At 38.3% G+C, this 11,873-nt stretch overlaps 1 protein-coding gene across 1 annotated transcript in view; it reads right to left on the reverse strand.

The window, feature by feature from the left end:
• The window catches only part of PTPN3 (protein tyrosine phosphatase, non-receptor type 3), a 102,482-nt gene that overhangs the window by 83,880 nt on the left and 6,729 nt on the right, over positions 1–11,873 (reverse strand). The window contains exons 2-6 of the mRNA XM_009280196.2: positions 7,625–7,732; positions 7,408–7,450; positions 6,242–6,320; positions 4,659–4,703; positions 3,692–3,744 (exon numbers count right to left, since the gene is read on the reverse strand). Coding sequence (XP_009278471.1) covers positions 3,692–3,744; positions 4,659–4,703; positions 6,242–6,320; positions 7,408–7,450; positions 7,625–7,732 — 328 coding nt within the window. The remainder of the gene's footprint in view (positions 1–3,691; positions 3,745–4,658; positions 4,704–6,241; positions 6,321–7,407; positions 7,451–7,624; positions 7,733–11,873) is intronic.

Genomic DNA, 11,873 nt, shown 5'->3' on the forward strand with positions numbered 1-11,873 from the left:
GAGTAGCAGGAACCTGACTGATGTCTGAGCAAATCTCTCAGCTTACATGATGTCCTTCTGAGCACTATTTCACTTCAAAAAAGCATAGGCGGCGAGCACACACAGAGAAAAATCCCCAAATGCTAGCTATGAAAAGAGGCAGGTCCCTGTAAATTAGAAAGTCTGAGGTTTCGATGTAATTTCTTTAAAAAGAGAGAGGGGCAAAATGAAGGCAAGTCAGAAGTCAGGCCAGAGGAAAGTTGATGGGGGAGTTATGTGGTGCGACTCATTATGGAGCTGCTGTTGATGTTCCTCTAAATCTTACAGCCCACCTCCCCCTCTCGGATCCCAGCCTTCTGGCGTTCCCGAAATTCTAACAAACTCTCTTATGCCTAGTTCCCGAGGGACTTGCACACTAAGCCCAGCTTTCCTCGAATCCTCACCCTCGCCAGCCTTCCTTTTCTTAGAAGAGGTTAAAGCCCATTTGAATCCCAAGCAACCAGTCAACCCCTTCCTGAACAAACTCCCAAAGATAGATAGCAGTGTGCTAGAGAAACCTGGTTCTCAAAGCAGAGCTGAGAGGGGAACAAGATCACAGGAGGTAAGAGAAAGACCCCAGTCATAATGAATCACTGAGTAACTGATGCTCAGGGAAAAGAAAGCTTAGAAGTATTCGTAACATCTTTTGTTGGCTTTGTTGCTGTGCTTTAGATTCAAGTCCCAACCCAGCAAAGGATTTGCGCACATAAGAGCATATTCTCACCAAACCCATGGGACTTCTTACATACTAATAGCTAGTCATTTAAATACTGTTCTGGAAATGGGAACTTACTACACAAAGTGATAGAAAAGCAGTGTTAAATCAGCTTTGTGACATTTTAAATAAAAAAGCGATACACACACTGCATAGGCCCCTTATTTAATTTTATAGGCTGTACAACATTCCCATTTTACACTAGTAAAAAACAAGATGTACAATTTATCATTAGATTGTTTTTTCGGTATGAGTATCCTTCAGACTGAACGATTTCTAAATTATTTGAAATGCATCTTAATAAGTTCTCCTTAAAAAAGGATTTCAAAATCCCCTGATCATTTCTGCCACAAAGCACATTTACTGATAATAAACTAACAACTTATTCTTCAAGTGTCTGAACTGTATTCGTAATCAAGTTTAGTCACATGCTATTTAGACACAGTATTCACACCCACTTGTATTCCCCTGTAACTTGGCACCACCAGACAACACAGGGTGTGCCACAACGGTGCAGAGTAACATGTCAGAGCTTTATTTCAGAACCGCGGTGCTGAACCCAAGCACCTGTACAAAGGGCAATATGGAGAAGCAGCACTCCAGCAGCACAACAGACATCACCACCAACTGTCCCTTTGCAAAACTCAGACAAAGCCTGTGAAGGTCAACCATACAACTGCCACATGTGAAAACTACAGTTAAAAAGCAAGAGCAGAAATATCAAATGTCAGACTTCATGCACAATGAAAGACATCTGCCTCAGCCCTCCCGCCAGTGACAACTGCTCCACCTTTTAAATAAATAACCGTAAGGTTGTCAGACAACGATGATTTCCCCTTCTGCATACAAGGGAAGTTACAGAAGGAGCAGTCTGAAAACCACCAAGAAGTGGCAGTAATGAGAAACAGCTCAGGCAGAACCCATCCATGGCAACTTCAGACAATGGCTTTTTAGTAAGAAGATACCTCATATATCCAAGAACTTCAACTCTCCTTAATAAGTATGATTAGAAATTGAAACACCAACAGAAAGCTATTTAAAACAATTTGACAAGAATCCGAGCAAACACGACTAGATAAGGAGACCTACACACTCAGATTTCAGAAGGTCTTTCCAATGCCATCATCTTTAGGTAAATGGCAACAACCTGGTAGCAAAACAAAAACTTTTTTTTTTTCCTTTAAGGGAATACGTCTTTCTATTAAATGTTTCATTCTCTGCCGATGCAGAGAATAAATGTAGGTATCATACAAACAGCAACAGAAAGGCCATCAGCAAGCAAAAAAGGAAACACTGTTAATAATAGCACTATCATGAGTTAGGAAAACCAGGCAAATAGCTGCATGGGAAATTCCAGAATCCACCAGGAAAGAAAAAGATTAAAACACACTAGCACGGTGGTTTTTTTTAAATTAAAAAAAACCAAAACACTGTTAATAATAGCACTATCATGAGTTAGGAAAACCAGGCAAATAGCTGCATGGGAAATTCCAGAATCCACCAGGAAAGAAAAAGATTAAAACACACTAGCACCCTTCCACAATCTTCACTGACCTTTTATCGTTCTCCTTTAGTACAAATAACTGCATTAGTAGGTATCCAAAGCACTAAAAAATGAACGGTCATAAAACTGAAGGGGAACCAGGAGTTACTTTGGGATTTGGGGTACACTACCTGTGGCATAATTAATTTTAAAAATCACGTTAAACCTTACTTTGTGATAAAATATTTGCATTCTTCAGTGTACCTTTACATTTTTGTGCTGTAGCACAATCGGGTCAGCAACACCGCATTTAGCAATCCTAAAGGTTCAGAGTGTTTCAGCCTTCAAGTGCCCTACTGTGCCCCGGGGATACAGGAGCAGGGACGCATTTCCTTTGGCAACAAAACTGGGACTCCCGCCTACTATGGAAAACTTGCTCTGGTTTCAACTGTTCTTACTAAGCTTGAATGTGGTTAAAGTTCCATTTAATAAAAGGGCGCAACATATGATATGCTTAAACATAAAAGTGAATGTTTCATAGCCACTTGGGATTTTCATAGATACCAACAGTTTATCACCTTCTTCTTTGAAAACCATATTTTACTTATTTAGCTTGGTCCTTATGTCAAGCAAAAAGTACCTCAATCATTTCTGCAGACCTTGCTAGCCTTTCTATAAAGAAATGGGATAAATATACATCAGCCAAATAATTACACAACTATTCTAGTATGCTTTCCCCTGACAATCATTTTTACAAATATACAAACTCTACTAAACCCTCAACCTGTTTTTTTTGTTTGTTTAATGAGAAAGGTCTTCCTCCAGCTATTTTTCACTATCTGTTTAAGATGCCTGTAAGGCATCGGATCAGGATCCATTTTGGTTTTCCTACAGAAGATATTTTTCTAATATCACCCTTAGAATTTGTTTTTGCCAGTTGCAGGCAGATGAGAAAGATGTAACTTCTTGTACGTAGAGTCACCTTAAATGTATTGCAAAGTGCCAGACAGTTTTACATATCTAACAAATGGAATTCCCTGAAAAAACATTACATAAGAACATTGGAGTTTCTTAATCATGAGTTTACCTTCCCCTTAACTGTTCTCTAGATGATCTCTTATTTCCCTGAAATACTTTCCAGCAGCTACACAGTAAGTTTCATTATTTTGTTTCCAATGACAATGAAAACCTGCCTTTTTTGTCAGCAGTGCAAGCGTACATAAATAAGAACAATGTTATTCTTGTATAAACTTTTTTTTTTGACAGACCTAACAAGTACACTTTTTCTTTTTAGACTGTCTGAAGGCTGCTTTAATAACCTGCACCTTCTTTACAAATCATCACTTGTAGCATTTTGAATATTCCGCACAAACAGATAAGGAAAGAAATCTTTCCTTGTTTTTCAGTGCCAAACAGCAGAGAAAGTAGTCAGTCAAATACATTTATTAACAAAATAATGATTGGTTTTTGCTTACATTGTACTGCATACGATGCCAGGACAACAGCAGAATTAATGGGGCATGACAACCTGGAAAGAGGAGAAAATATTTCTATTTAGACATGGACTGTATAAAAGTATTGTTAACAACGTCTCTGCAATTAGTTCAGCCTGTGAAGACTCATTAATCTTCAAAGACTATCTGATTTTTTCTTACAAAGTTTGATTGTCAAAGCACAGTAGGACTGAATGTTAAAAGCTAGCTGCTGTGTAACAGCTTCTTAAGTGAATGGAAGTAACTAGTCCTAAAAGGACATGCTCATATTCTTGCTGGATACTTATTTGGGAAAGCAAAAGAAGGGATTTTTATGGGGCTCCGGACGTTATTTTTATAGCTGCAGTCTGGTGTCTTTAAAACTAGACAAAAACACTAAAATTAGCCAAATGCCAAGCACAAAGACAGCTCTGATCTCATGACCAATACTGACTCCATAGAAGAAAAAAGCCAACACCTAAAGGCAATTTACATTTGGCAGCAAATATGTGGACCACCTTTTTCCTCTTTTTTTAAAATGTACAAACACACAGGAATCACAGGCAAAGGAACCACTGGGTATATGCCCACGAGAAACAATAGCATGAACTGCCCTTTGCTACTCCCTCTTGATTAGCGCACTGGACAGGGGGTCCCCACGTTCGGAGAACCATGCCTGGCACGCCATGCCTTGCATAAAGATCTCTCAGATTGACATTGTACCTGCAGACACACAGCACCTCCTACAGCTCATTCACAACAGACTTCTCAACCGTTCTTAATAAGTGAGCTGTGTGAAAATTTGTAACGTTTCCTAGCAATCTGATTTTCTTTTAAAGCAATATTTCACAAGGTATATTTTTATAGCAATGACACCCTCAGAAAAAGGCTTTTTTGGTTTTGTTTTTTTTTTTTTAATAAATTTTATTTTAAAAAGAATTATAGAGAAATTGAAGATTCTTCTTATTACCTTCCTTCCACAATATCAGTCTTCAATTGCAGGAAGAATAAGTGCCTAGAAAAGATTTTTTGGGAAAAAACCAAACAAACATACATTTATTTTCACATTTAAAAGGTACGGTTTAAATGGTTACATGTATTAGTTTTATTTTATTAGATTTCCTGGCAAACTATACAAACAGATGAATAAAGCTTAGTGGCATTTACAAACATGCAATCATACACCCACTCACTCTCACAACAGTTTTAAAGATCTTTGGCAGTCTGTACCACAACTCCAGGACCACAGTATTAATGCCAAAATGAACACCACAAAAAGCAAACCATTACAGAACTGGGCTCTCTTTCTCCCGCAAATATTCATTTTGGATGTAACTTAAAAAAAAAAAAAACAAACCAAAAAACCACAAACGAAAACACAACCCCCCCAAAAAAAACCAACCCCAAACTGTGATAGTGTATCTTGGAACTACTCAATGGAGGATGAGACATTTCTCAAGTAGCATATGCTGACAAAAAGCTCTTAAACAATTCTCCAAGAGCAGTTCAGTCTTGCTCTTATTAGTGTGTTTGACATGTTACTTTATAGTGATACTGGAGAATTGGGATACGAAAAACCATGAAGAGCAGGCTTTGAATAATTTCAGTTTAAAACTGCAGAACAGCTTACAACCGCATCATTAGCAAATACCGAAATAGGTCAATAGCAAACTTTTCTACAAGAAATATCATTTAGGTCAATAGCTAAGTTTTCTACAAGAAATATCATTTAACATGCTGTACTATTTATATTCTCAAGTCACTGAAATTAACAAACAATGAAAACGTTACAAAAATGTTACAAAAAAACAGATTAATGGGTGCCTGTGAATTCTAAATTCCAAATCACACACACTGAACAAAACAAGTATTCAATTAAAGCCTTGTGACAAGTTAATTGAAAATTGTGTATAATTCATGTACCCCACCACCCCAAAAACTCAGAGATAGGTTAAGAAAGAAAATTTTAAAGGTCTACTATAAACTGAAGCGTTATAGATCTTTGCATGTTACAAGTAATGGGCAAACTAGACAACAAGAACTGTTACCTGTTCTTCCTGAAACAAAATAAACCCTGCCCTCCCACACCCTCAGCGTTAAATCTACTACACGTTAAAAACTGACTCAGTGTTGATACAAAACTTCTAACAGGCTTAGGGCACGCAGACAGCTTAATCGTTGAACTTCCCTATTTTTTAATCATTGCATCTGATTAATTAAGGGATCAGAAAGGGAGAAAAAAATGCAACAGGCAAGTACTTCAAGCGACGAAGGGCTCAAAAGAAAAAAAAAAAAGGGAACCCAAAGCGCAAAAAACCCAACTGCCACTAGCTTATACTCCGGCTGTATTTTGGAGCTGTAGGTATAGGCTGTGTATAGCAGAAATCATTCATTATGAGCATCGCATCAAGCTGTCAATTCCAAACACATTTAATACAAAGAGTTATACGAAGTTATCTGCCTAATAAAGCATAGTTTGCCAAGCTGTGAAGATAGGAAAGGAGGGCTTTACACATTCTTAGTTCATGGAAGCAAACATCAAACAGAAGTTACCTGGTTTGTTCTTGCTGAAGTGTGTTAGGATCAGGTATAAAAAACCTTACACGAAAACGAAGGGTGCAGGGAAAACCTCCTGCAATATTTTAGAAGAGCAAATCAATTTTTTGTTTAAAGAAAAAAAAAAAGAAAGAGCCCAAGGTTTTTATTTCTGTATTTATAGAAAAATTACATGAACAACCACATAGAAATCTCATGCGTTTTTCTCATGAAACTAAAAGAAACCACGAGAAGCCTCTCCTGATCCCCCAACACCAACTGTGAGAAGAAAATACTCTCAGATATTGTGATGCTTTCATTTAAAGTACTTTGTATATGCTACTTTACATAAAAGGCATTATTTAGTTATCTTTGCCTCACAGGTATTAGAAGAGAAAAAAGCAGTGAATATATTTGAAGCGCCTCAATCGGGATAATGCTTAATTCTATCTTACATATAAATACAAGAAACTAACAGAAGTTCACCATGTTAACTTTATGTATCTTTATTTAAATTCATACACAATCTACAGCAGAAATAAGAGAGCTGAAAAACACAGCTCAAGTTTCACAGCGCAAATTGGGACAGTGTCACTCAGTCCTCCTAAGCTGCTACCTGGCAGGGTCATGCTGGCCAGCCTGTCCTTCTTGGTAAGCATTCTGTGTTACCCAAAGCTGCTTATAAACAAGACATACTAGAACAACACGTGCACTTGGAAGCGTGTGGTGTTGGTTTTTTGTTTGTTTGGTTTTTAATAAAAACAAGCATAAGATTATTTTTTTCTTATTCTGCTTGAGACAAGAAATTGCCAGAACCTATACATGAAACTGGCTCCACTTCCCTCGATCAAAACCCCTCTTTGTCTTCCCTATAAGGAGGAATTTACTGGCACCATGATATGACCACTGCTTTCACAGCCATGATGTCCAACGCTGTTCAGAAGCCAGGTTTAGATGCTATTACAGCATCGAAGTTAGTGACCTACGAGGTCTTATTAGCACTCAGGTAGCAGTAAGAGATGTAGAAAGCTCTGCTGAAAAGACTGGCAGAGATAAGACTTGCTCTTAAAGAAAATCTACCATCTGGACGCACTAATTTACAAGAACTGTATTTATTCTAGCCATAAGGACACAGAAAAGCAGGACTACACAGTTACAATCAAGATATTAAAAACAAGTCTTACCTTTTAACTGTTTTCTAATAGGTTTGTTTGGTTCAAGCCATCGCTGTGAAATGAAAAACTATTAGATGGATTAAAAATATTTACAAATAAATACTGTTCATTTATGTGTATGTGTGTGCATGTATATGTGTGTATACATACATATGTATGCATATATGTGTGTATATATGTATACACACATATACATGCACACACATTTATTATTTACTATACTTACAGGTGAATCTACTGAAGTTTCATTTTGCTGTAAACCAAAATATTCCTTCTCCGTCACACCCAACTGGCTATAGGTCATATCCAACAAAATCTGTCCAGTGTCTTGTTTCTGAAAACAAGAAAACTTTAGAAGTGAAACTCTGCAACACTTACACATTTTAAGATACAATGAATTGAAATAAACTTGTTTTTCAAAAAACGTAACTCATGAATAAAAATAGCTGCTAATTCATTGGTTCAAAGTTTCTCAGCAATAAGAACTTTATTCTGATAAAAGTATCTTTTTTTTTTTTTTTTTTAAAGAGGCTTTCTTTCCAAAATACTTTAGGCGTGTGAAATCTCATAATATGAATTGACATGAACTCAAGCCCTTGAGGTCCATCCAGCAATTTTAATTTTAAACAGACCACCTCTCCCTTGACCACAGTCTTTAGGAGCAATGCCTTTCTCCGGAGCTGTAGCCTGCAAGGATGGCTTACAGACACATGGGGCTGCACTGGCCCCTGCTGTCACCACCAAAGCAGCTCACTGTTTCCATGTCAGCTGTCAAAAGGCAAAGTCACTATACACTAGGATGGGGGAAAAAAAAGGAGGAGGATGCTGTGCTCCAGCCATAAGATCCTGTACTTCAGCCTGAACTCCCACCTGCCCCTCGGTCTCCACACGCTCAGCTGCTGTTCAGCTACCCCACTTTCTGCCCAGACGTCCCTCAAGACAGGTATCACAGAAGAACTGGTGCAACAGGGAATTACACAGGCAGCGGAGATCCAGAAGCATAAGCATGGTATAATTTTCCCCAAACCAAACAAGTACCTCCATGCCATGGCATCGTGGAGAGCAGATTAACCAACTTCTGCCAAAGAACACTGAATCAATTCTATTTAAAAAAACCAAACACAAAGAAACAAACAAAACCTCCTCAACAAGATTGCAATCCTAAATATGCTAATACGTAATAAATAGCTTGTAAAGCTGTATGGCATTTTACGTCTAGATTTTTGTATAAGAAATTGCTGGACAGAATAAAAAACAGGCCGGTTTGCTTGGTATCTTGTCTATGCAACAAATTATAGCAAACTAATTTTTCACATGATCTTCCAAATCTCACTCTTAAAAGCAGAAATAAACTGCACACATGCAAAAAAAAAATTTACCCGAGGAAAATTATTTAGACTGCAAAAGACAAGCACTTTGTTTGAAACAAGTTTCTTAAAAATTAAGTTCTGATTTAATTAAGTTCTGATTTCTTAAACAAATTTCTTAATTTCTTAAACAATCTCTTGAAACAAAGGACAATGTATAAGTATGATCGTGACCACATTTTTGTGAATGGCCCCAGTCTTACTCAGTGCATGAGTGCTCACTTAATAAGCCAAAAACACAATACTGTATTCAATTCTCTTTATCTAGACCTTGTTTATTATACAACACTCAACTCCTGTTCAGAAACCAGGAGTCTTTTTTTTTTTAAACAGGGTACCACACTGTTGTAACTGAGTGCTTTAAATAGTAACATATTCCATAGTCTTCCCTTATCTCATAAAAGCATTCTTCCTATTTAAAAGATGCGAAAAGAAGAACAAAGATTTAAGCAAAAGACACACACTTGGCTACCTTATTTTGGAGGACGGAATATTATCCAACACTTCCTACTGCTAGAGCAGAACTCCTAGTAGTTCATTTGTGATTTGAATGCTCAGTGTTTCTACATCAGGCTCCAGATGCAAGGTAAGGTAACAGCCAACTGTTGGCCTCCTGTGAAAAGCTGTGCCCATTTTTCTGGAGCAAAGCCCCATGTGAAGAAAACAATGTAGGCAACACTCGACTGTCTTATGTATGAGACCACCCTTTCCCCTCCAACAGTCTCCCATCTTGTTTAACTTTCACAACAAACAGTTAAGGTCTCACAATAAACGCGAGTCCACTCAGGCGTGTAAGTCTGTGCGGCCATCAAAAGCAGCAGCTCTGTCCCCTTCTTCCCCAGCTGCACATTCCTACTCCCCTCCTTTCAGACAGGCTGCTGTTCCTTGGGATGCTCAAACCACAGCACTGATCAAACCCAATTTTTTTCTGAAATAGCATAGACCTAGATCCAGCTTAGAAACTGAAATCTCAGCAAGAGGTAAGGACCACACGACCAAGCATTCCTCATCACACACAGCCACGGTGCCGTGCATCTGTCAGGCAGTTCTGTCCAGCACCATCAGTGAGGTGGGCTCCGCTATGAAGACTGAGACTTGCTATCAGAGATTACCCATATATGTACACAAGAGGGCCCTATGAAAACAGCAGATGCTACCTTAACCCTCTGAAATAACGGGCATTTCCTGACATGACTATGTTCAACTTTAGCACTGCCTCACTATACATGCCACATTCATTTCCCCAGGGTTCTGTTTTCATAAGTAGAATGTTAAAACACTTTCAAGTGACATCACATGACGCCTGCACAACTCAGAAGCATAATTGCACATCTATGGTGGATACTTCTGACATGAGCTCAATGAGCAACTGAAGTTATATTGTGACCAAAAGCAGTAATTACAGGGGATGAGACATACACTTCATAGAAAGAAAGTGTTCAGGCATTTCAGGTTTCATTACAAATGGGGAAGGAGAGGACCACAGAGGGCAGATTCTTCTGCTAATTTTTCTCTGAATTTCAACACTTCTGACTCCCTTCAGACTCCTTTCTTTGCAACAGCATTACCTCCTAATTCCCTTCTCATTTTTCATGCTTCTGGTCCTTCATCCCAGTTCAGGTGCCTTCACCTTCTCTCCCCCCACGCTCTCACAATTGCATCCCCGCCTCGCTGTGGCACACACAAATTGCTAAGCCTTCTCACTGCTCCCCTGTAAAGACAAGCAAGCTCCCTGCTACAATATTCTTGCTCAGCAGTCGGAGTTCTCTCTTTGCAACGTTCCCATGGGTCTCCCAACCCTGAACCCAGCTGCTCAGCCAGTACTAGTCTCCTCCACCTACATACCTACTATTTCCTTCTCTTCCTCCTCTCCACATTTCCTATCAAAAGCAATTTCCAATACTACTTTCCTGTGGCTCCAGTTCTTGCTCTCTGGTATTAAAAGCACAAAGTTTCTTCCACAGTGCCTAGATCAAGCACCCACTCCAGAAATCTAAACTAAGTACAAAATGACATTTTAAACTGTTAAAGTCATCTTCAGTTGTTAGAATTCCCAAAGCTGAAGGTTTTCGTTGTTTTTCCTCAAGAAAATCTGTATTTACTTGGCTTTGGCCTTGTTTTAAGAAACACCTGTATTATTTTTCAGCCTATACACCTAAAAATAAAGTCACCACACAGCTCACGCTGCACAATCTTCAATCTATTTTGCACATAAAGAATTTTGAGATCTAGGTGTAAAGTGAGGCAGGCTAAGCATGTCACATCACTGCTTTTGAATTCTGACATGCATTCCAATACAGTCCATAGCCATAGTGTACTCTAATACTACAATTTGTCAAGTGCTTTACAACACATCATATTTTCACTCCCCTCCACCATAGGAAGAGGGCAAAACAACATGAACGCCGCTCAGCTAAACCGGGCATTAGAACCAAGTTCTCCATAATCCTGTCAACCATTACAGCAAGTAGTTAAGAGATTCTTAATAAAGCTCTCGCCTTTCTACAATGAGATAAAAAAAAAATTATGTACTTTCCACACTAGCCTATTCTGTTACAATGACACAAGCTCTTAAGATAATCTTAAGAATTTTAAAGTTTTTTCTACTAAAAAGAAACATTTCCAAGATCTTAAGAATTAAAGTTTTTTCTACTAAAAAGAAACATTTCCAAGAGGTTTGCTTGTTTCCACCCTGAAAAAATTTCCATTTATTTCATCTTCCTGACATCTACCAATCCCCATTCTGAACTGAAAAGAAATTTCCATTTGTTTCATCTTCCTGACATCTACCAATCTTTATTCTGAACTGTTAAAGGCTTTGCATCAACCACCTCATAACCACACACCTCCATTTAAGTCTGCCTTGAAATATATTTCACCTTATATTGGATAGGCCAAATATTTAAAGCAGTCATAACTAACACCTATTACATTCTGCCTGTGCCACAATTTCCTGCTATATTTAGGGAATTTAGAATCATAGAATCATTAAGGTTGGAAAAGACCTCTAAGATCATTGAGTCCAACCGTCGACCCAACACCACCAGGCCCACTAAACCATGTCCCTAAGCGCCACATCTACACGTCTTTTAAATACCTCCAGGGATG

This window comes from Aptenodytes forsteri, unplaced genomic scaffold (assembly GCF_000699145.1).
Source record: "Aptenodytes forsteri isolate BGI_AS27 unplaced genomic scaffold, ASM69914v1 Scaffold114, whole genome shotgun sequence".
Taxonomy (NCBI): domain Eukaryota; kingdom Metazoa; phylum Chordata; class Aves; order Sphenisciformes; family Spheniscidae; genus Aptenodytes; species Aptenodytes forsteri.